This window comes from Suricata suricatta, chromosome 2 (assembly GCF_006229205.1).
Source record: "Suricata suricatta isolate VVHF042 chromosome 2, meerkat_22Aug2017_6uvM2_HiC, whole genome shotgun sequence".
Taxonomy (NCBI): Eukaryota; Metazoa; Chordata; class Mammalia; order Carnivora; family Herpestidae; genus Suricata; species Suricata suricatta.
Window position 1 is genome coordinate 55,798,181 of NC_043701.1, and position 25,991 is coordinate 55,824,171.

General features: G+C 43.4%; 1 protein-coding gene across 1 annotated transcript in view; it reads left to right on the forward strand.

Moving 5' to 3' along the window:
- GLI3 (GLI family zinc finger 3) overlaps positions 1–25,991 on the forward strand; it is a 266,246-nt gene that overhangs the window by 188,203 nt on the left and 52,052 nt on the right. The window contains exons 7-9 of the mRNA XM_029926644.1: positions 7,543–7,756; positions 8,528–8,641; positions 10,679–10,819. Coding sequence (XP_029782504.1) covers positions 7,543–7,756; positions 8,528–8,641; positions 10,679–10,819 — 469 coding nt within the window. The remainder of the gene's footprint in view (positions 1–7,542; positions 7,757–8,527; positions 8,642–10,678; positions 10,820–25,991) is intronic.

Consider the following 25,991-nt stretch of genomic DNA (forward strand, 5'->3'; position numbering starts at 1 on the left):
GCGCTCAGCCACTTACAGGGCAGAGCCTGGTACATCCCAACCCTGAACTTCTCCTTTCTGTCCGTCAGGCCTTCCTTCTCTTAGAAATCTCCAGTGGGAGGCACGGCTAAAAGGCCTGGGAGGAAGTGCTCTTCATAACAGAGGAATAGTATTAATACCTGAGGATGTTTTTGAAAAACTGATAACCTTTTTTTCTAACCACGTCCACACGGCCAAGCAGTTACATGATTTGGGTGTTTCCAGCCACATTTCGGAGAGTGCGTCACTGCTCTTCATGCTTATGGAGGTCTTGTCTCTTGTTTTCTTAATGGCACGTGGTGTTTTAAAGCCTTTTGAAACCCTTCTGTCATATAAAGCCAAATGGATTTTTGTCCAAGCCAGTATTCACAGAGCGCTTTTGCGTCAGTGTGAACGTGGAGGTGAGTGATAACCTACTTGCTTTGTGAGTCTGTGGATCTTACTCATGTGCTCATTGCTTCTGAGGAATCTGGGTTTTCCAGTAAACTTGTCCTGGAGCTTTTTCGGATGGAAGGGGAAACTATTTTTCTGCTTTCAAATAGAAGCACGTGCAAGCGTGTGTGCCCCTGGGCCTCTCCTCTACATACACAAGTCCTAATAGGTGTCGGCCTATAGGGAAGGACAGGGAGAGAGAGAGAGAATCCCAAGCAGGCTCTGCAATATTAGCACAGATCCTAATGCAGGGCTCGAACTCACAAACCATGAGATCATGACCCAAGCTGAAATCAAGAGTCAGATGCTTAACTGACTGAGCCACCTGGGCGCCCCAACAGCATGAAGTTTCTTGATCCCAGTGCCGCAGCCTCAATTAATACATCATAAAAGTATCATGTGCATTTCTGTTAAGGGTGTTTCAGAAATTCACATCTGAGCAAAATGCAAACACCAGAACAGAGGAAAGACACATTTATAGGGAGTTAGCATTGATTTTGTATTGAAAATAAGACACTTCCCAAGAATCCAGAGGCACCACATGTCCTTTACCCTTCACGCAGGCAGGAGATGCTGAGGGTTCCAGAAATGAGCCTGGGAACTGATTGGCCTCCCTGCTGAAGCAGATTTGCCTGAGATGTGTGGAGTGCCTCTCAATTCCCCGCAGCCTCCCTCATCTTTCCCTGTCTAGGTTTTATGTGAACACAGGGGGACCATAGCCACTCAGATGGTGCAAGGGGACATCCCTTGGCAGCTCTCGGGAAAACTGTCATCTTACCTTTCGATAGAAGTCATTAAATAATAAAATGGAATCATTTACCTTTAAGTGTGCAGTGGCCCTGTGATCCAGCATCTGGCTATCTTTCTTAAATTTTATTTGTTTATTTTTGAGAGAGAGAAAACGAGAGAACAAGTAAGCAGCAGCAGGGGAGGGGCAGAGAGCGAGGGCGAGACAGAATCCCAAACAGGCTCTGCACTGTCAGCACAGAGCCTGACACAGGGCTCGAACCCATCAACTGTGAGATCATGACTTGAGCGAAAACCAGGAGTTGGATGCTAACCAACTGAGCCACCCAGGTACCCCTGGCCTCTTGCCATCATTCTATCATTCCTGTTTATTTTCTTTGTTTTTATTTACTGACAGCTCTTTCAATATTGTAACCCGCTCTGTTTACCATCCCGACATACAGCAGGCTAAATTAGGCCGCTTTCTGTGTTGTTCCAAGATTTCAGTGTCCAGCAACCCACCCACCGCCTCACCACCCCCCTCCTCTGGGTGTGGAGTGTCTGAATTGTGTCTAAACCAGGTGTGGGCTTATCTTACAGCCATTTAAATTGGGTTTCATCCATCTGACTTGAATAGTAATGACTGTGAAATACATTTACATTTAGTAAGATTGAACAGATGTTTAAGGAATGATTGTCTGCAATACCAACTCTAGTGTCCACACTTACATTAGCATTCTAGGAGTTAAATATAAATTTGATTCACAGATTGATCACCAAGGTTTCTGCACAAATGTTGACTCACATTACTTCCTTTGTGTGAAAAAAAACATGTTGTAAAAGTGAATAATTATTATGAATTTCAAAGTTCTCTGTATCGATTATAATAATCTGTAACTTTCCAATTGTAAAAATTATTTTATGCTTTGGGACTCTAAATGAGATCTATAGAAAGCACTTAGTTAAAACTTACTGAATTGATGAATGACCTAGTGTATGCATTTAAGGCATTTCATTGAACATCTTTTCTTCCTACTTACACTCCAAATTTTGGCCAGACTGGGGATCTTTGCTACGATTCCCGGACAGCAGACTTCCGGAGGAGTGAGGCAAGACTGCGCTATTTACTGCAAATTAAGAAATGAGGCCCAGTTTGCAAAATCTGACCACACTTTGAAAAAGGAGATTGACAAAACTTTACCTCTAATTTTTGAAAGAGAATAAATACATCAAAACTCTCTCAAAGATTCAGACTTCAGGGATTTTCATTTTAAACCTTTGCTAAATAAAAACTTTTTTGCACTCAGAGGACAGTTTGTTGATCACTGTTAGCTCAGAGCTGAACATAAAGGGAACTGACTGTGAGTGGTTTTTGTTTTTGTTTTATCTACATGCTTATTTATTTTGAAAGAGAGAGAAAGAGAGAGCAAGCGAGGGAGTGCTCATGTGTGGGGAGGAGGGGCAGAGAGAGAGGGAGAGAGAGAATCCCGAGCAGGCTCCCTGCTGTCAGCGCAGAGCCCAACTCAGGGCTCGATCTCATGATCTCACAAACTGAGATCATGACCTGAGCCGAAATGAAGAGTCAGATGCTTAACCAACTGAGCCATCCAGGAGCCCCAATGACCATGTGTAGTTTTATTTGGATGTGCTCAGAGTTCTATCCCTGAGTCACCAAACACAAAGGAATGCTCCTTTAAGGTATTTTATAACACAAATAAATCAATAATTGTGTATATCTGTTCTAATGGATAGAAATTATATTTGGTGGAAGAGAACACCACATACATTATAGTTAAGGACCTAAAATCCCTCTTTTCTCTTTTTCTGCTCTTGAGAAAATTGAAGGTCAAATGATTATTGAAATTAATTAATTCTGGCTTTATAACTGTTGTCTTTGAAGAGTGTTTCTCAAAGTGTTTGGCCAGAATCACTAGTTTCTAGAAGATTCTCTGCTGTATCTGGGCGAGGATGCTTAGAATACACATTTTGTATTCACAGCTCTGTGGAATCCGGACTTGTGGAACTCCTACTCCTCAGACTTCATGACTTCAGCATTTCTTTTTCTTCTCCTCCCTAAGACTTACTTTGGGATTATTGTCTCAGAAGGCCTATGACCTTATTAGCACATTGCTTGGGAAGATGGGGGCCCTCTGACACTTCTCTCCTAGTCTCATTGACTAAATATGGATAAATAATTAGAAGTCACATTGTTATAAATGTTTGTGTGTTTTAAATTACCGCATCTTGCATGTAGTCCTTTGGAAAAGAAGTGAAAGCTCTAAAAATAGTTTTTTAAATTATATTTAATATAGCTAAATGCTGGGAGCTGCACCTGTCTTGCTGGATGACACGGTCACAGTAAGGAAATGGCATGTCATGTTAACACTTAAATAAAGGCACAACCCTGGCAAGAGAGAGATGCCAGACTGGTGATCAACCAGACTCTCTCACCTCCATTTTTGCCAACAATGCGGCCTCTTTCAGGGGACCCTGGACCAGCTGGAGCTGGACTCTGGCAGCTAAATATTGAGTGAAGAGAATACAGAAATCAGATTGTAAAATAAATCTTTATTCAAGGGATCCACAGAAAAGAATAGGGTGACCAGAAATGTAAAAGGTTTTGAGGTAACGAAGCTCGGATAGACCAAGTTTTAAAATAGACTACATCTTCCTTTAGAGGACACAGAAGAGGTTTATAAAAATTCTCAACAGTAACAATACTTTATATTTCTACAAAATTATGATACAAATACATGAACTATTTAGGAAGTTTTTTTTTTCAGGGTTTCTAAAAATAGGATTTACCATTTTCTTTTTAGATCTGACCTCTGTATTCAGCAAAGACTGTCCTCAGCCGCTTATGTCCTATAGAAAGATCAGGATCTAGACACTAACTTTGTTTACACTGTTTTACAGACACGTTGTCCAATTGTAGCTTTTGGAGGAAAACATGTTTTCCTTTGAATTGACGGTTCTGAGTGTGATAGGCCCCCAAAGATTCCATGTCTTAATCCCAGGAATACATGAGCATGTTAACTTCTACAGCAGAAGGGATTTTGTAGCTGTGGTTAAGTTAAGGATTTTGAAATGAGGAGTTGATTTTGGATTATTCAGGTGGGCCTGATATAATGGAAGGCATCCTTACAAGAGGAAGGCAAGGGTGTCAGAGTTCAAGTCGGCAAAGAGGGTCAGAGTGACATGGGGCCATGAGCAGAGGATGTGGGCAGCTTCTAAAGAGCCTACAGACTCCAGAACATAGCACTGCTTTCATGAGCCACTAAGATATTGTGTGTAACTTAACTGATAGTAACTGAGCCACTACGTTTGTGGTAATTTGCTGCAGTAGCAATTGAAACTGAGGAAGAGGTTTGGTGGCTTGCTGACTCTCTGTTGAGTGCCTGCTGTGTGCTGGGCAGTGTTCCAGGCACCAGAGGGCCAGTTCATCGGGACCCTTCAGACTGGAGGGAAGAGAGGGTGTGACATCGGAGGAGTGCGCTGGTGTGGCTGGGGAACAGAGATGTCCCTCAGTAGAGAGTGATTGGACCAGTCATGCCCAGGGGCTCATTGGGATGGATGGTGGAGCTCAGAAGGTCTTGCTGTCTGAGCAGGTGACATGTAAGCTGAGACCCAGTCATACTAAGCTCAGGAAGGGCACAGCGGTGCTGATATGCAGGGCACTCTCCTGCTTTCTGCCCAGGCAGAGGGTCTTAGGGCCTCTAAGTGTCCAAGAGCAGGTGTGGTGGCTGATCCGTTACCTCTGCCCGCAAGAATTCCCCAGTGATTCTCTCCACGCATCCTTCCCCTGGTTGCGGACATCCGCATGCAGTGGTCAGACATCACCCTCTTCTGTTCCTTCTTTGCAAACTGTGTCTCCACCTCCACACTCTCCCGAGAGTCAGTAGAGCCTTGGCTCCAGATCCTGGCTGATACGGTGACAGAGCCAAGAACATGTCTTTGACTGAGTCCCGAAGAGGCTCTGTGATGGGGAGGAGCAGCCAGCTCCCCGCGGCACCTTGAGTTGCCGCTGGCTCCTTAGGAATGTGCGGTGGGGTTGAACGCGCTCATCCGTTGTGCCTGTTCTCGTGGTGACCCTAAGGGTTGACATGGATTTTGGAGCTTTATTCCTGTCACCTGCAAGAAAGCAGCCCAGGAGGGGACCGGATGCTCATTCCCCAAATGTGTCAAAAGCTGTCCCTGCCCTTCCCTCTGTCTGCTGAGGTCAGACCAATTGTACCTTGAGAACAGGGCCCGCTGGAGGCTGGGCCTTGCTGTCCTTCTCTCCGACATCTTTTAAAAGTAAAAATGGACCCATCCTACGTGACTATGAACATCTGTCCATTGCTTATACATACAACTGAAGGCATTTTCTGCCCTGTGAAATGCTTTCTCTAATGCCTCGATTCTTGATCAGGTCCTGACTTTTTGAGCCCGCAGATGTTGTGCCTCGGAGAATCAGAAGTGTAACTGACTGTCTGTACCCTGTCCCACACCAGCCTGATGTGCGGGCTCCAGAAACTCTGGAAAAATGCCTGGAGGCTCCTGCAAAGTCCGTGTCTCATTGTAAATACATGTGTAGTGGGCTCTTTTGGTTTTTGCTTTTTTAATGAGTAGAATAAGGTAGTTATACTTCGTAATACCCATTCACCAAAAGGAAAAGGGTGGGGGTGTTAAATCATTGTGTTTTTTGATGAATGGCTTGTACACTGAAAAATAAATTGGACAAACTGGCATAGAGCTCAGTGAACATGAAATCAGCTATTAGAGGAAAGCTTGTGGACAAATTCTGAGGCAGATATGCATCTTTTGATTAATGCCCTATCAATCATCCACACGGCTACCTTAGCCGAGTCTTGCCGTAATCACTCACGGGTGCTTTCGGAACAAGCGCAGAAACTGTAGCCCCGTAGAAAGGAATATTATTACTGATTTCCCCCTAACTTACTATGAACAATGACTGTTTTCACCATGTTTCTGCTTTCCTTTATTAAGGAACTACAATACGGAATGAAAGGAGAGTTCCTCCAAGCCTGGGGAAATTCTCCTACAGTATTCTTAATGATATTCAGTCTTAAATGGGCAAGCTATTGTAATGCAAGCTTCTCTGTAGGAATAATAGTAACGTAATCCCATTGAAGCCGCCTTTCATGGATTGTAGTCAAATAGGCAAAATATGGAGTCACATTAATGAACAGAGTATATCTTCGGAATTATTACTTAAAGTTGTTGAAATGGTTTGCATTTTGTTATTGTAATTATTATATTCTCAGTTAATGCGCTTAACAGCAATAGTAATTAACCCACCAGATTGGAAATTTGCATGAATTCTACCTTTGACATTACAAGAAACCTTGATTCTTTCTGGGTATTACGCAGCAGGATGGGGGAAATATATATATATTTTTTTCCACGGATTATTTTTAAGAACGAAATGTGCATGAATGCAATTATAGGTTTTCATGCATTTTAAAGTCATTGGCAAATTCCTCAAGAACACTTCATTCTTTTAAGTGGATTTGATTCCTAAACTGTGCTGGCATAAAGAATGGTTTGTCACTGTCTACTTGTTGAGAAATCCTTAGGTAATAGTGTGGCTCCCTCAGAACTTACTATAGTAGCTTGGGTGACGCTGTGACGTCATGAAGCAGTGACAGGCATTAGCATGTATAATGGGCTTTCATAGACATTTAATGCTATTTAGCTGGGAGAGGGGGCTGTGCTCTCCCATTGGAATATTCCTCCACCGAGGCCCATTGATCACTGATTTCAGCCAGGAGAGGTTAATCCATCAGCTTCTGTAACCAGACGGCACTGATGGAAATTCTTTAGGTGGCATTCTGGATGAACCAAGCTTTCCATCTTTACAAACAAATGAGTGATATGACAAGCATGGTGTTCAAAACACATTTAACCAATTGATTTTCCTTCCTCTTGTAATAAGATCTGGAGACATATGAAAGCACGCAGCGTGAGCCGAGATTAAAGGAATCGCTCCATGCACGGGGACATACAGCACTGAGAGCCAATAAAAGTACTATAAAGCATGTAGTCACCCATTCTCTTTTTTATATAAAGTTTGTTATTGTAATAAATAGCTGTTATTGAGCCTTTTGTTTCCGTTTTGCTGAAGCTTCTTTCAGGTGTGTGTGCGTGTGTGCACGCACGTGCGTGTCCTGCCTCGGTAGCCGTGTTTCTCTTGGAACCTTCCAAGGTGTTCATCATTAACCGTTTTTAGCTTCTAATTGAAACAGACGGACCTGATGTAATTTGGGAGGGTAACAGCAGGCAATGAGATGCGCACATCGCATGCTTGAAGTAACCTCAGCATTGCAGGTAAATGACAGTCTTCTCTTTATTTCCCCTGCGCAGCCCGGCCTTGAGCTTCACCTACCCTTCTGCACCTGTGTCTCTCCATATGCATCAGCAAATCTTAAGCCGACAACAGAGCTTAGGCTCGGCCTTTGGACACAGCCCTCCACTCATCCACCCTGCCCCAACTTTTCCAACACAGAGGCCTATTCCTGGGATCCCTACGGTTCTGAACCCCGTCCAGGTCAGCTCTGGCCCTTCTGAGTCCTCACAGGTGAGAGAGACAGCTGGATGAGCTGATCTGTCTTGTAATGCTAGAGGAGAGCCACGTCACCACATGAGCTCCGAGCATGGTCATGGCTTCCTTCCTGCACCCTGTCTTCCTAACCCAGAGCTGCAGTCGTCACGTTTGATGAATGCGCCCTGTATGCGTTCCTCACCAAACAGTGGCTTCTTCCGCCAGAGTGGTCTCATCCTCTGTGGGAGAGCGGGCTGCCTGATGAGGCTTAGCTGTCTCTAAGTCTGCTCAGTCGACTACATTGCACGAAGGGTTTGTGCTCATTTGGTCACTGTCCCTGGCACCTAGAATCATCTGATACTTCACGGGCAGAATAGAACCATGCTGTGTCCTCTGTTCTGTACCCTCTTATCTCCTCACTAATACCACTCCGAGAAGAATCTGCATGCTCGGATTAAACAGCTTTGCAGCCGGTTTCTTTTGGTTCCCTACCCACCTCACAACTTTGTTCTAAATATGCTGTGGGAGCTCACCAAAGCCCAGCTCCCCCACTCTATTCTTTTAGCTTTTAAATGCCACAGGGGGTTTATACTCCTCTGAGTTTTAAACAAGATGCTGCCTCATGGGTGTATTTTCTGGCTTTGAACACACTTTCTGAGCTCTGCGATCATGGGATTGGAGCGTTATCAGAGTTATTGTTCTAATGCCAAATAAGCCTGCTCATCTAAAGTTGCATGTTTTAGTGATAGTCCCACTCATTGATGGAAACCTAATTTTTGTCTCTGTCCCTGCACATGCGACCGGCAGAACAAGCCCACGAGTGAGTCCGCAGTGAGTAGCACCGGTGACCTGATGCATAACAAACGGTCCAAGATCAAGCCCGACGAAGATCTGCCCAGCCCAGGGCCACGGGGTCAGCAGGTGAGTCACCGCGGGTCCACCAGCCAGCTCGTAGCTCCTTTTGGGCTGGCGTCTCTCATGGCATTTCCTTATCCACTGTGGCCTTGGTCTCAGCCTTGGCTGTACCCACGCATTTGACACCAGGCCAGTTGTAGAGTGACTTCGTGTGTTTCTCTCACTCAAAAGCAAACACAAGAAAATGCAAGAAGCTGTGTGGGATATATCTGAAGTGCATGGTGTCAGTGGTTGGATTAATTTATGACTGATCATTGATAGGACCAGGCTTCAGTCCTTAGCCCTGGTCTTAAGTCTGAAATATGAACTCCTGGCCCTAAGCCTGAGCTGGACAGAGCTAGTGATATTCTCTACACCCATCATGTTCTTCTGTGTTCTTATTTTCCCTTTTCCCACTTGCCAGGAGAACTTGGAGAACAGGAGGAGATGGATCAAGGCACAGCTAACCTAACTGAAGGCCAACTAGAGTCTGGTCCTTCTCCAAAGTCCTGAAAGGACAAGCTTCAAAATTTCAATATGATCTCTGCTTTTAGGCATTTAGATTTTTTGAGCTTCAGTTTTAAAATACATCTATTATGCCTGTAGGCATAATAATACCATCTCCTGGGGTCCCTGTGCCCAACACCAGGAAGGAGGTCAATGAATTTTAATTCCTCAAAATAGGGGCTTGACAGCGGTCTAGACGTCCACAGAATCTGAATTCTACCTCCAAGCTACTTCAGCCCCAAGCTCAGACCACCTCTGCTCAAATTTCTTTTGAGTGAGCCCTTTGAGCATGGAATAAATGGGTGTCCTAGGCTCTGAAATCCATCTTTCCTCTGGAATCCTGTTGGCCGACAACCTTTTCCATTACCCCGAGACACCAGGATACGGTTTTTGTCATCCTGTCCTAGATTAGATCCCGAATCTACACACTTAATCCTCACCCAGCATTCTAGAAATTGTTTGTATTTTCACTGCTGCAAAGCTGCCTTGGAAGAGGAGGAAAGACCGTGCCACCAACCCTTAGATGCTGTGGTTCTCGGGCAGTGAGCCATATCTTTGGAGATCTGAAGTTGAACCGGGAAGACATGTTCCCTATAAAACCCACAGTGTGCCAGTCACAGCCTCCAATGGCAGGGAAAACAGAATTAGAATTACTAGTAAACCACGTCCCTGATTCCGAAGTATGGAAAAGTAGGGGCCTGGATGGCTCAGTTGGTTGAGTGTTCAACTTTGGCCCAGGCCATGATCCTGTGCCTTGTGGGTTTGAGCCCCACGTTGGGCTCTGTGCTGACAGCCCGGAGCCTGGAGCCTGCTTCAGATTCTGTGTCTCCCTCTCTCTGCCCCTTGACTGCTTGCTTCGTCTCTCTGTCTCCCAAAAATAGATGAATATTTTTTTAAAAGTATGAGAATAAACAAATTAATACATTGTAAAGAATCTGACCAAAAGAGAAAGACCAGTCTTTTGGGTAAAGACAACATGAATTAGTTTAATTGCTTCTCTTAGGGGATGACATTTTAGTTTCTTTTTTCTCTTGTATCAGGGGCAAGGTTTGGCCTCCACTTATCATCATCATGGCTTGGACTGCTGTTTAGTTTAGTTTAGTTTTGTTTTGTTTTTTTAATGTTTATTTTTGAGAAAGAGAGCATGAGCAGGGGAGGAGCAGAGAGAGGAGACACAGAATCCAAAGCAGGCTCCAGGCTCTGAGCTGTCAGCACAGAGCTCAATGTGGGGCTTACACTCCCAAACCACGAGATCATGACCTGAGCCAAAATCAGATACTTAACTGACTGAGCCGCCCAGGTGCCCCTGGACTGTTGTTTTTAATCCCAAGTGAACAACCCCTGAAGATACATTCCATAAATCAGAAAACACGCACACAGATGACTCCATATGTTTGACTTCATCAAGTCATAAAAGCCAGCTGATAGACCCAGGCTGTATTTTATTTTTCCTGAAAAATAGTGTCAGGAGGTGGACTGACCGAAATCACATTTGGTGTTTCTTCCTTCCTTTTCTCTCCACTGTGTCTGAATTCTTTCCCTCTCTCTGCCCGCCAGGAACAGCCAGAAGGAACGACCCTGGTGAAGGAGGAAGGGGACAAAGACGAAAGCAAACAGGAGCCTGAAGTCATCTATGAGACAAACTGCCAGTGGGAAGGCTGCACGCGGGAGTTCGACACCCAGGAGCAGCTGGTGCACGTGAGTGGGGGCCTGCGGGGACTGGGCTTAACAGCTCGGGGACCTTGTCGGTGGGGTCAGCGTCCCTGACCCTGCGCCAAGTCAGGTTTCTTAGCTAGCAGCGTTGCAGACCGGAGAGGGCTTTATGACTTCTCTGAGAATAAAGAAAACTCTGAGCCACGGTGCTTGACCTGTTCAGTCAGCTAAAGCTTAGTGTAAAATTCAATAAAGTCTTCAATAGAGAGTGTAATGACTCTGATCCTGTAAGCCAGAAAACACTATTTTGAGTTAGCGTCTTTGATGGTTATTGAGTAATAGTAAGCTGGACATGAATTATTATTAACCTTTTAACCAAGTTTGATTCTCCTCTCTAAGACCCAGAAATAGCAGAAAAAATTGTAGAGGTGGGGGATTCTTTTTTCCGTTCTGTCTTCTTCTTCCAAACTCCCACCGTCCGAGGAGCCTCCCACTATTTTATGAGGCAATTAGTGCTCTGCGTGAGATAGGTAGATGCTTGGAGGAGCCTTTAGCACAATTTCTTGACTTCTGGCCAAGCCTTGCGGGCAAAGAGTCTCACAGAAAGAGTGATGTGTATTCTAAACTGTGTCTGTGGCGTGTGCTTCTGAAACCTGCAGCATGGTCACATTGAGACCTACACGTTGTATTACTATCCCGGGTGCAGTCCTTGCCCCCCAGGTATTATCTCAGATCACGCAGTGCACTCCCCACTCCCACGTGCGTGTACCTGATTGGGCATATTCTCTTTATCAGCGCTTCATTTTAAAAGAACTTGTTTTTGATGTTTATTCATATTTTGAGAGACGGAGAGAGACAGAGTGCAAATGGGAGGGCAGGCAGAGAGAGGGGGAGATGCAGAATCTGAAGCCGGCTCCAGGCTCCGAGCTGTTAGCACAGAGGCCAACGCCGGGCTTGAACCCACGAATCATGAAATCATGGACCTGAGCTGAAGTCAGCGGCTTAACTGACTGAGCCACCCAGGTGCCCCAACCAATGCTTCATGTTAATCGGCACTTTTCTGTCACACCAGAGCAGCCTCCCTAGCAGACAGCACCAGGATCAACTGAGATGGAGGGGCCTTCCGGTGACTGAGAATAAAAAGCGGTAGGCTCACACACTCCTGTGCAGAAGCACAGGCGTCCCATCGAGGCCCTAAGGATGATCTGCTGAGTGTGGCCTTTTCATCAGCTCTTAATGTGACAGAAAATCTGACAGAGCAGCTTTTGTTGGGACTCTCTGCCCACCCAGCGCACGTGCGCACACCACACACGCTCTCTCGCGCGCCCCGTCTCTTTTCTTGTATAGTAACTGTTAATTTTAGATGATCCATACTTCTTTATAACCCTTCTCCATCTCAGCACTAAAATTATACCTCCCCTGACACAGCCCACGTTGTTCATGGGCCTCACGAGCTGCTCCAGTGTGTCTTCTGCAGCTTGGCTCATCCTCTATAATATATTCCACACACTGCTGTCACATTACAGCCTTAGGTTTGCCAGGTTTTGAGATCCGTTAAGCACAGAATGTTTTGAGGCGTTAACATGATGACATCAGCAGGGTTTCCCCCCAAACATTTCTTTTGTAATCATGTCTTCTCGTAATTGCGTAGGAAGATTTATAGATTTCTCAGCGCAGCAAGAACCTAGAAAGTCAGATGTTTTTAATTGAGGTAGATTTCCAGATTTTTCCATGAACCTAATTAGATTCTCTCTCTTTAATTTGATGCAAGTGTTATTTCAAAACCAAGCCTTTCTTAATGGCCCTTTTTTCTTGCTGACTTTTAATGGAAACCACAGACATTGTAATACTAAAGGGGGAGGGGGAAGTTTGGCATTTTTCTTTTCCTGTAGGCAGATTTTCCCAAAGAGGAAAGGATGTCAGGAGTACCCTTTGTGATATAACAAGTGGCCAGCAAGGATGAGGGGAACTTGTCTGCATGAAAACCTCTATCACAAATGAGACGTGGCCTGGGCTGCTTGCTTTTGAAAATGTCGCGATCTCCAGGTGCCTTTTCTGCGGATAAGTTATTGTAGTTTCCGAGGAGGGCTGTGATTATGGTTCATCTGTTATCAAATGCGGGATGGAGCTCACTCTGAGCCTATGTTTAAAAGGAATTGTGCTCCTCATGAGGAGCCAGGCTTGAGGTAGCATTTTGGGGGATTTGGGTAATAACTTAACCTTTTTGCTGCCCGTTTCATGTGAAAGCTTTACAAACCTGTGATTCTTGTAGGTGTTTGTACTTAAGCTCAGGGGCGAAAGGGTGAGGTGTGAGTTGTTCAAAGGTAAGTCTGCTTAAACTGTCGACTTAAATGACCACCGTGTTGTCTGTTTAATCTAAAAATTATAAACATTTCCATGTATATAGTGGAATTTTTTTTATCCCAAATCAGCTAGGAGTTACTCATGTCAGAATTAGGGAGAAATCCAGTATGTTACCTTTATGATATTAAGGTATTGTCTGAGATAAATTCTGTAAGTGGATTAAAATTATGACTTGTGACGACATCAATAAAAATACTATTTTATATCACTTATTTCCCACCCTTTTTTACTTGTTATCTGAAGTGTGGAAAATCCAAATTTGTGCGTTTAAATGGATTTCACTTTGCAGGACATACGAGTGCCTTCACACTCATGGCCGTCTCTGGTAGCATTAGCAGTGGCCTGCTGTGGCATGGGCACTTTATTTTTTTGTTGATTGAAGGAATAGCTACTTCACGTCCACCTCATTATTTTGGTGGCAGGTGGAAAAAATACCAGTTGCGAAACCCACTTTTTTAAAGACTGAGGGCAGTATTAACTGTTTCCATTCCCAGGGCTTTGCTCGGAGAGAGGCCATTTTGTGAATTAGTTGAATTTTCATGCTACGTACAACCAAGAGGCAAGGTGTTAAACCATTCTGATGCTCTGCCTTATTTATAGCCATGACCCATTCTTTTCCCCCCTCTTACAGTTAATAGAAAGATTCATGATTCTTCATGGCTGTCTATCTAGTGTCTGACAGTCCCGACTGTCTGCTAAAGCAAGTCACTATCTATAATTGATATCCTTCCGTGGAATAGGGTGCTGGCTGCGATTGAAGGGCTTTGCTGAAAGCTCTTAAATCCTGACAAGTTCTCCCCTTGTTCTGGTTCAGTCGCTGAGCTGCACGGTTGGAATTCCAGAGTCATTTGAACTTGGTGCAAAAGGGAGACATGTGTTTCCCATTAGCAAATCACAAAGTTGAAGAGGAGAATTAGGGACCCGGCTGGCTTTGCCCGCCAGGTAGTCTCATTTCCAGGGTAATGCACTCCGTGTTCTCTTGAAAAGATGACCTCGTCCCATTACTGTCCCAGCAGATGGGCTAAATATTGCCTTTCCCTTCTCTTCTCCTTTATTTCAAGTGCCTGTCCTCCTCCTTGGGTGTGTTTATTCTAGGTTTGCTGTGGGGCCTTTATCACCAGGATGTTTAATTAATTTCTCTTCCCAGTAAGATAATTATAATTGGGCTTAGTTACTCTCAAGCTAGTATTAAATTTGTCATAAATTTATTTCTGTGCCCAGAAGCTAAGAAGATAGTTGTATATTTTTGTTATACTTTGTCCCTTTCTTGGTGTCAGTTAAAATAGAATGAACAAGAGCATAGGAAGGAGATACGGTACAAAAATTAATTCAAAGCACCTTTGATTAAGATGGAATTTATTATTGATTTGTCAAGATGCAAGTGCTTTCTCTTCCTTCGACGTCTGAAAGCACGTATCCTAATGACTCAAAATAAGTTGAAACGTCCACATTTTCCCTTCAGCTCCAAATTAATTAAGACTCTCTTTTTGCTGTTATGTATTATATGTTACAAAAGACACACATCTTAATTTAACTTTTTAGATTTCTTTAAAATTTATTTTTATTTATTTTGAGAGAGAGGAGAGCGAGCACGTGGGGGGAGGGGCAGAGAGAGAGGGAGACAGAATATTAAGCAGGCTCCATGCTTTCAGTGCAGAGCCCAATGTGGGGCTGGAACTCACGGAACTGTGAGATCATAACCTGAGCCAAAATCAAGAGTCAGACTTAACCAAATGAGCCGCCCAAGCACCCCAAATCTTAATTTTAAATGTACTTCTGAAAGTTGTAGAATATCGGTTCTCAAAGTTTTTCTGGTTTTATTGTATTTTTTTAAGTTTATCTATTTATTTTTGAGAGAGAGAGAGAGAGAGAGAGAGCGGGGGAGGGGCAGAGAGAGGTGGAGAGAGAGAGCCCTAAGTACGATCTGGATCTGCACTGACAGCACAGAGCCCCATGTGGGACTCGAACCTATGAACCGTGAGATCCTGACCCGAGCCGAGATGAAGTTGTAGCTTTTGTTGGAATATAAAAAACTCAACTTCTGTCTTTTGGCCTCACTTCTTGCATGGATGAGTGAGGCTTCCAAACTTTCCTGAGACCCACTTCCCTCTTGTGTTAGTTCTGTCCTGGGAACCAGTCCCATCTCCTGCTCCAGGAGGGCTGAGGCGTCTGAAACGCATAGAGTGTGAGCACAAGCCGGCCAGTCCTAGGTTCTCCGAAATCTGCACACGTTGTTTCCCAGTGACATTGGACGTCCCTCAGGGACATTAGCGGAGGATGTGCACCACCGTGTGGGTCACCCCTGCTCAGTGGCTGCGTACGCTTGCAAATCTCACTGCTGGGAGTCTGGGAGCTGAAATAAAAGTCTCATCACCATCCCCAATGGCCACCTGTTTGCTCTAGCACGTCACTTGCTTACCCTCTATTTCAGTGACGTTACCCTCTTTCTGATTTAGAAATAACACATGCAGTATTCTTTCTGAAGGTTAGTAAATAGGCATTATTTTTTAACAGTTTTATTCTCCTCCCCTCCCCAGCAGAACGAACCCTCAGAGAGGGCCTGAGGCAATTCCTCATGAAGGGTGTTGCCTTCCACCAGTGGGGCCCAAGGGCAGAGAACATGAGTTGTGTCTGTATTAGTCCCAACCTCAGCTGGGTGGCATTTAAGTCCCTGTGCTCCGCTTGTATCTTTTAAGCGTGGTGTCAGAAATTCACCTTTTTGTAGACTGATTAACCACCTACTTGGATTTTAAATGCTTTCATATGCTGCAAATTCTGATCTCTAAAGCATGTTGTAGTTCCCTTTATCAGAAGAATACAGTTATAATCACCTTTGCTGCCATTTGAAAACAAATCTGTACATAGGCTGCATGAAAATGAAGGGCTTTCTTTTTAATATCCTAGAGATTTAGATGTAAAGAAGGCACATCTAATCTGTGAAGAATTGGTGAGTCCGTAGAAACGTGGGGAAGTTGGGATGTGTTGAAGACATTATTTTCATATTAATACCATGATCCTAAATTTGCATTTTAAATGTTTTCCATCTAATTTGGATCCCTTTGCTAAAGTTGCATTGTATATCTTTACCTAAGAGAAAAGTGTAAGATGTGATCGCGGGCTCAGATACGAGGCAGAAATTAGTTTTGTGTGCACATAAAACGTAAAACGAATGAGTGGAGATTTTGATCTTATTTTCCCTACATGGAGTTGTTAGTTAATTTAGTTACTCTAATTATTTGGAAATACTGCGTGTAAAATGCAGACGAAGAACCACAAACTTCAAAGCCATCCTTTGACAATTGTGCCTCAAGGTCACGTTCTTTTTTTAAAGTTACTGACTGGGCTGCACCTGCAGAAATTGTTCCTATAGAGACACTCGGGAGATTAGCCCGAGTGGGGGCCACGGAGGGCTGTGTGGTCCACCAGGGAAGGCCTCCCAGGGCCCGTGACATTCTGAGTGGCAGCCCCATCTCTGCCCTGACCCTGGGGATGACCTCCTTGGAACCACATGACCCTTCAGAACGTTATTTTCTCACTTATCACACCGTGAAACAGCCATGGAAATAAATGCAGCCCCCAGCATCCAAGGCCAAACAGAGATCACAGGCAGTAGGCCTAATGAGAAACAGACAGAGGTTGAAAAGAGTGCCTCCTCTCTGTTTTATGTATTTGTTTTTGCAGGGTTGAGTAGGGGAGGGGAGGGGAGCTGCACTGCTGGGTCTGTGGCTTCTGGGAATCTGCTCCAAGGCTTATTTTGTATTCCTCATGGCTGAACATGGACTTGACTGAGGCCAGGACCCGTTCTTCCCAGTGTAGGTCTGACAGATGGGACTTGGCCAAGCCATTTCACCTCCATAGACCTCAGTTTAGTAAAAGCAGGTGAAAGATTTGCATTAGATAGTCCTTAGGATGGGGATGGCAGACACGCTTCCTGTCAGGTGCCCACTTCCTGGCTGGCAGCCACCTGGGTGCCCTGCTGAGCACCCCCTTGCAGTCAGGAAGGTGGGGGCAGGGTGGGGATGTACAGTCTGTTATGGATGGCTGCCCCCAGGTGGGGCTTGGGAAAACACAGTCCCTTGCCATCTCTTTCCCAGGATCTTTTCAACCCTGCAGATTAAGTGCCCTCCAGGATAGTTGCATTTAACACTTCTAGGAGGTGGTATATTAATTACTTGAGTAATTATGGAATTATTAAAATTTCCCCTTTACTAAGTAAGGGTTCTTACCTCTTAAACGAAGAATAAGAAATCAGTATTTTGAAGGGGCACCTGGGTGGCTCAGTTGAGCATCTGACTCTTGATTTTGGCTCAGGTCATTATCCCAGGGTCATGGTATCCAGCCCTATGTTGGGCTCCATGCTGAGCATGGAGCCTGCTTGGGATTCTCTCTCTCTCTCTCTCTCTCTCTCTCTCTCTCTCTCTCTTCCTCTCTCCCTCTCTCCCCCACCTCATTTCTGGCCCTCTCCCTCACTGGCACTCTCTCTTTCTGAAAATAAATAATTAAAAAAAAGAAATCAGTGGGTTTTTAAAAATTTTTTAATGTTTATTCATGTTTGCAAGAGAGACAGAACACAAGTGGGGAAGGGGCAGAGACAGAGAGGGAAGCAGAATCTAAAACAGGCTTCAGGCTCTGAGCTGGGGCTTGAACTCGGGAATGGTGAGATCATGACCTGAGACAAAGTCGGACACTTAACCGATTGAGCCACCCAGGTGCCCCAAGAAATCAGTATTTTGAGTAAGATGTCTTTCTTAAATTTGTTCTGCCATGGTGTACCCCAGAAATGTTTCATTGTACCTGCTAAAGTACTTCATCAGAATTTTTAATCCGAGTAACTGTTTCTGCTGGTTGGAGAGGGTTTTCCTCTGAATTGTTCTTGAATTATACTTTAGGTAAGATTCCTTGGAATATTCTGAACAAGCCCACTTTATTTTTTTTATGTTTATTTATTTTTGAGAGACAGAGAGAAACAGCACAAGCAGCGGAGGGTCAGAGAGAGAGAGGGAGATACAGAATCCAAAGCAGGCTCCAGGCTCTGAGCTAGCTGTTGGCACAGAGCCCGATGTGGGGCTTGAACCCACGAACCATAAGATCATGACCTGAGCCAAAGCCAGACGCTTAACTGACTGAGCCACCCAGGCGCCCCTGAACAAGCCTACTTTATACAAGAAGGATTAACAGCCACTTTGGGCTGGGCTGCGTACCTTGTTGAAATACACTTGCCTATAGCAGATCTTGCCTAGTACGGTGTGTCCTCTTGTTTATCAAGAAAGGGAGGAGCTGACATTAGTAGATCAGGCATTCGCTCAACTCCTCACGGAAGAGGGTTAGGAGCAGCCTACATGTCGTCCCCCACCCTGGCTTCATGGTGGGCACATTGCCCACAGGACATACACTTGACCCTCCAGGACTGGCCATTCTCGTTGCATGGGGAAGACTAAGAAACGTGAAAGCATAGTGATTACATATGAGGCAGGATGTAATGAAGCCACAATTGTGTAGTTGAGATTCTAGGGATTTGCAAGAGGGAGAAGTGCATAGGGAATATCGGAAAAGACCCCTGGGAAACAGGTGGGAAATAGTTAAGGTCAAAGCAGAGCCTGGGGGTCGACTTTTGAGACGTGATGGGGAAGGTGATGATGACTTTGTATGAATACACCTGATCGGAAAGAATACTTGGGCTTGTCACTGTTCTCCTGCCGACGCTGACAGACCCAGGTTCAAAGCCTGCTCTCTCCCCTAGACACATCACATTTCCTCCTTGTGAAATAATAGTATTTTCTTCATTAAACAGTTGAGAGAATTAAAAATTATACTCATGAAATATGAGTGTTTCATTTTCTAAAAGTGATCCGTGTAGGGGCACCTGGCTGACTTAGTCAGTGGAGCATGGGACTCTTGATCTCAGGTTGTAAGTTCAAGCCCGAGTGTAGCCATTACTTAAAAATAAAATCTTAACAAATAATAATAGAAGTGAAAAGTGTAAAAACATTTACCGGCTGCTAAGTTTCATCTACCTTGCTCATAAAAACATGGTTCAGGTTGGTATTCAGGTTGTGTTGGGGTTGATATGTCACCATGAAATTAATAATTGCATAAAGATGCTGACAGGGTCCCTGGTTCACGCACCCTTCAGAGAGGAGACTGTTCCTCACACTGTACATTTTTCCTTATTCTTGCTTTTGCAGTGTTGAGATTCAGAGCCTTGTTCTGTCATATGTAGTGTTGTCCTGATGTCCTTCTGAAAGTTCTCTTTGGTGGTGACCTAAGACCAAAGCTTCTCACCCTAGGCACAACAAGGCAGAGATTTCTTTGTTGTGTGGGCCATCCTTGACCTTGTTGTAGGACTGTTGGCAGCATTGCTGTCCTCTGCCCACTAGATTCCAGGAGAAACCTCCTGCACTGTAACAACCAAAAATCTCTCCAGACATTGCCACATGTCTCCTGGGGGACAACACTGCCCCCATTATGTCCCAAATCTGTCCTCTTGCGGTTGGAAAACAAAAACAAAAAAATATATTTGTGATTTAAGATAAATTTTCTCCTTGAGTGCTCTAGAATGGCCAAGTTATAAAGAAAAGTTGAGCTCATTAGTCTCAAACAAAAGGCTATTTAACCATATACATATGTGGTGTGTCTGTGTGTGTGCACCTGTGTATATGTATGTGTGCGTGTATGTGAGTGTGTGTACGTGTGTGTAAATATACACATTGATAGGCTTTAATTTTAAAGCCACATTTGTGAAGGTCAATCACTCAGTACTCAGCAAGGACTCTTACCGGCCAAGTCCTTTGTCTTGGTAAAGAAATTCCATCACTGTTTTTTTTGCAGACCAAGGGAAGTCACTCAGATTTGAGCTTCTGAAATCATGGCAAGCATGGCGATCAGGTTCCTGCTTTGACAGAAAACAGAGCTCCAGAAACAGAAAGCAATTTTCTAATGCAAGGACTTTTTTGAAAATTCAGGGACATTTAGTCTTTTCTAGGATCAGCTAGATACTGCCATTGATGATTTTTTTTCATTCTTAGAACAATTAAAGTTGCCAATGGAGCTGGAGCTGTAAGTGGCATATCCCCAAGGAGAGGCCAAGGCCTTAAATGTAAGATACCCTAACCCCACCCCAGCCAATCACCGGTAAAACTAACATTAATCAGTGAGTGGGAAGGGGGGCATTGATCTCTGATTCCTACATCTGCCAAGAATTGTTTCTGAATCCTGAGTAGGTCGTTCTACAACTTCAGTCCTTGCTTTCTCATCTGTAAAGTGGAGATGTTAATACCATCCCAATTTCTTCACAGGGTTTTGTATTTTTATTTTTTCAGTAGGGACAGAATGAGATCATATAATGCAAGTCTTTGTAAACTCTAAACCATTACTCAAATAAAAGGAAGAATAAGTACTAATCAACCTAATTAATTGCAGAATGGAGATATTAAGGAGATTTTTCATCAAAATTTTAAGGAAAAGAATATATAAAGACTTTTCATTTAAAAAAAAGCCATGAGTATGTCATTGATTCACTCTGACCTGTGTGAACTGGTGATTTTACCTGTTAACGATGCATCATCACCACCTGGTGGCCACTACGTAAATTGCAGGCATAGTGTTAGAGGGAAAAAGTCTTCTGAATGTCATACTTCCAGAATTGGGTCCATGGTCAGGGCCAGTGAGGGAGAACAAGAGTAGACACATATTTCTTTTATATCTGCCCCTTTGAGTAAGGGGAACATATGGGGAAGACTTTGAGAGGACTACAGACGTATAGCAGGGCAGCAGGAAAGCAGGTAAGGTGAAGTGTCCAGAGAAAGGTCTTGTTGCCTTGGACATGGTCTTAAAAAGACAGGTGGATTAAAATAGGAAAAGACCATTGCAGGGAGGTGTTGGAGCTTCCGTGTGGAAGACACCACAGGAAAAAGTTAATGGAAGCGGAAATATAGAAGAATTTTATCTGTGATAGTGGCTAATATGATAAAAGGCTGAGGTTTTTGACACTTTATGGAGTTAGAAATATAATTACAGGATGACTCATCCTGTGCTTTTGGGGTTGAAGAATGCTGTTAGTGCGGTGATACAGAACCACAGTGCTCCTCGAAGGCAGAGGGCAACAGGATGAAATTAAAGCGTAGAGTGAGTTTCCTGGGACCCATTTGCTGAACTGGGAGTGTGACTTCTGGTCCAGGTGGAGTGAGGAGAATAAGAGGTTTCTGATGAGAGGAAGGAGTGAACCAGTGTGAGTCACAGAAAGTTTGGGGCCGAACTTTGCAGAGCCCAGAAGCTGTACCAACAACACACTAAATGGGGCAGGGCCAGAAGTGAGACTCTGCAGTGGAAGTTATTTTAAACTACCTTTTTTTTTTAATGTGGGAGTTTGGACATGTCTGACAGTGACAGATTTTGCAGCTCATGTGGATATTGTAGAGACAACTTTTGGAGAGCAGTCAGAGCTTCTGGGTTGTCAGCTGACCACCTGGAAATGGTTTTGCCCAAAGCATCCCTGTATTTTGTGTGTGTGGCCTCAGGCTCATTACCTGATGGTCCCAGGACGCTGCTGTCTCTCTTTAAAGCACGATGGTCAGGTCTGTTCGAGAATGATCTCTGATGACTTACAGAACATGCCGGCCATGGTGTTACTCCAGTTTTTAGGGCCCACTTACTGATGGTTTTATGTGATTATTAACATTTTTCTTTATTGTTGTTTTAGTTTGTGGTGTGCCTTTTTTCTGGTTATGAATGCATGATCTGAAGTTCTGGAAATGTCTTCCTCATCAGGAGAACAAAACAGCTGTCACCTATCAGCTTCACCAGACTGTGCCAGGGAGGGCGCTTCTTAATGTACCTGGTTCAGGAAGAGAGGGCTTCCCAGCGGCTTTCAGGAAGTAAGGAAAGTTCTCACACCTTCCTCCCCTGTCCCACTTGGGGAGAGAGGGCGCATTTCCCAGGGTAAGATAAAGCAGCCCCGACTGCAAACACAACACAACCTTCACTGTATTCTCCTTGTGTTTAGTGGAGATAAACTTCACTGGAGTCTCAGTACTGAGCCTTCTGGCTTCTGGCAGCAGCTTTAATTGCAAAAATGTAGATTTTTTTTTTTCCTTGATCAAGAGGGGATTATTCTTGTTATCAGTCTAGAGCATCTTATTTCAAGATGAAAAGCCTTTACGGAATTACAGATGCCAACGTTTGTACAAAGCTTTTTGGCAATTGACAACTCAAAGAGAAAGTATGATTTATTAGCCTATAATGGCCAACCCTGAGCGATGGTCGAGGTCCCACTGATTTGTGAAATTGCTTAATGTGAACTGCCTTTTTATGCCACTCAAGCCCCAGGTTACTCAAATAAATGTAGAGTCTACGTTATGTGATATGTTATGGGAGAGAGAAGAAGAAAAGGGGCAAGAGGAGAAAGGTGGCTTCTAAAATCCATCTTGGCGGTGCCTTTTACAGTAGTTTGGCTGATAAGCCCGCGGAGGAAAGATTAATAACAAGGCTTGTCGCTATCTGTACCTGCCTGTCGATTCTCTGTAACAGGGCTGTCTGTTCAGCATGGAAATTATTGATTAAATAAAAATTGCTATTAGATTGTGATGTGATCCATAATCACAAACAATGGTGGACATTCCTCTTTTAGATCCTCAGCCATGCATCACGTTGTTTCTTTTTTCTTCCCCTGCCGTAATTTATATCACTCTGACATTCGAGCTCCTTAGGTTTATCCTTTCTCTTCCGAGGCAGGAGAGTGGAAGCGTGAGCCATACAGGCTGGCCGGAGAGAGGATGAAAGGAGGGTCCTGGTTAGAGGCACAGCTGGTTCCCTCTCCTGGCTGCGGCCCAGATTATGTTTGTTTTTCAACTTAAAAAGAACTGTGGTGAAGTACACATAATAGGAAATTGACCATTTGACCAACTTATTTTTTCCAGCTTTACCTCAGTGTAATTGATGAATGAAACTAGTTTTTAAGTATACAAAGTGATGATCTGATAGATATATACATTGCAGAATGATTAACAGCAAGTTAATTAGCACATCCATTACTGCAATTATCTTTTCTTATGTATGTAGTGAGAACTCTTAAGATCTGTTCTCTTGGCAAATTTCAAGTGTGCAATTTGGTATTGTTAACTGTGGTCACCGTGCTATCCATAGAGCCTCAGAACTTACTCATCTTTATGAATGAAGGCTTATATCCTTTAAATAGCATCTTCCCATTGCCCCAGCCCTGGCACAGCCTTCTAGTATCTCTTTCTAGGAGTTTGACTTTTCTTTTTTCTATTTTTGGATTTCACATAAAAGTGATACCATTCAGTATTTGCCCTTTTTTGGTCTCACTTATTACACTTAGTATGATACTTTCAAGGTCCAGCCATGTTGTCACAAATGACAAGATTTCTTTCTTTTTTTATGAATGAATAATATTCCATTATCCACATTATACACACACACACGCAGTTGGCCCTTGAGCGGCATGGTTTGAACTTCACAGGTCCATTTATATTCGGGTTTTTTCAATAATAATAATAATAATAATAATAATTTACATAAATACATTTTTTTCTTCAGCATGATTTTCTTTATTTTTAAAGTTTCTTTGTTGGTTTTGAAAGAGAGAGAAAGAGTGTGTATGAGCAGATGAGGGGCAGAGACAGACGGAGTGAGAGAGAAGCCCAAGCAGGCTCCACGCTGTCAGTGCAGAGCCTGAATGTGGGGCTCAAATTCATGAATCATGAGACCATGACTTGAGCCAAAATCAACATTTTCTTTCCCTAGTTTACTTTATTGTAAGAATGAGTATGTAATACATGTACAGATTATGTATTAATGGACTGCTTATGTTTTATCAGTGAGGCTTCTGGTCAACAGTAGACTAATAGCAAAGTTTTGGGGAGTCAGAGGTTATACATGGACTTTCAAGTGCACTGACCCATGCTTTGTTGAATGGGCAATTATATCTACCACATTTTTTTTATCCACTCATTTGTCGACATTTAGGCTGTTGCCATGTCATAGCTATGGTGAATAATACCATAATGAACATGGAAGTGCAGATATGTCTTTGAGATTTTATTCCCTTAGATAAATACACAGAATTGAGAAACCTCCATACTGTTTCCCACAGTGGCTGCACCAATTTACATCCCCTTTTCTACATATTCTTGCCAACGTGTGTTATCTCTTGTCTTTTTTATAAGACATCCTAACAGGTGTGAGACGGTATCACACTGTGGTTTTGATGTGCATTCGCCATTTATTAGTGAGGTTGGGCATCCTTTCATGTACCTCTTGACCATTTGTATGTCTTCTTTGGAAAAATGTCTGTTTAGATCCTTTGCCCATTTGTAAATTGTATTATTTGGGGTTTTTTTCCAGTTGAGTAATAGGAGTTCCTTATATATTTTGGATATTAACCCTTTAATCACCTATGTGGTTTGCAAACCTTTTCTCCCATTGTGTAGACCGCCTTTTCATCTTGTTGATTATTTCCTTTACTGTGCAGGAGATTTTTAGTTTGATGAAGTCCCATTTGTTTATTTTTGCTTTGTTGCCTGTGCTTTTGGTGTCAAATCAAAATGAAGTCACTGCCAAGACCAATGTTAAGAAGTCTTTTATGTATGTTTACTTTGAGGGGTTTTATGGTTTCAGGTCTTTAACCCATTGTGAGTCAATATTTTCTATTTCTGTGGAAAATGCCTTTGGAAACTGGATAGGGATTACATTGAATGTGTAAATCACTTTGGGTGCTATGGATGGTTTAGCAGAAACTAAAATTCTTCCAACCCAAGAAAATGGATTCTCTCTCCATTTATTTGTATCTTCTTTAATTTATTTCATCAATATCTTATAGTTTTCAGTATACATGTCTTTACCTTCCTTGGTTAAATGTATTCCTAGATATTTCATTATTTTTGATGCTGTTGTAAGTGGGATTGCTTTCTTGGTTTCTCTCTCAGAAAGCTGACTGTCAGTGTATAGAAGAAATACAGTTGATTTGTGTATGCTGATTTTGTATCCTGCAACTTTACTGAATTTGTTTATATTCACCCTAACTTTTTTGGGGTCTCATGTCTTTAGGGTTTTCTTTTTTTAACATTTATTTATTTTGAGAGAGAGGCAAAGAGAGAGAATGAATCCCAAGCAAGCTCCATGTTCAGTGTGGAGCCTGACATGGGGCTCAATCCCACAGCCATGAGATCATGACCTGAGCCAACATCAAAAGGTGGACAACTCAATCAGCTGAGCCACCCAGGCACCCCTTAAGTACAGAAACACTTAAGATCATGTCATCCGCAAACAGAGATCATTTTACTTCTTTCCAGTATGGATGCCTTTTGTTCTTTTTTCTTGCCTAATTGCTGTGGCTCAGACTTCCAGTAGTGAGACTGGGCATACTCATGTTGACCTAAGTGTGCAGTTAATTGCCTTTGGCACATTCATTTTGTGCAGCCATCACCACTATGTATTCCGGGACCTTTTCATCACTGCAAAAGGAAACTACCCATTAAGCAGTCACTTTTTCTTCCTTCCTCTTCCACAGCCCCTGTAAACCACTCATCTGCTTTCTTGTCTATGGACTTGTTGGCCCGTTCAGAATATTTCATAGAAGCAGAATCATAGAATATATGGCCTTTTGTGTCTGGCTCTTTGCACTCAGCACAGTGTTTTCAGGATTCATTTACCGTGTAGCAGATATTAGTGCTTTGTTCCTTTTCCTGGCCAAATAATATTCCATTGTATGACTATGCTGCATTCTGTGTACCTTTTTATCTGTGGATAGGCATTTGGATTGTTTCCGTCTGCTAGCTGTTGTGTTGTTATGGAGACTCATGGGTAAGTTTTTGTTTCAACACTTACTTGCACTTCT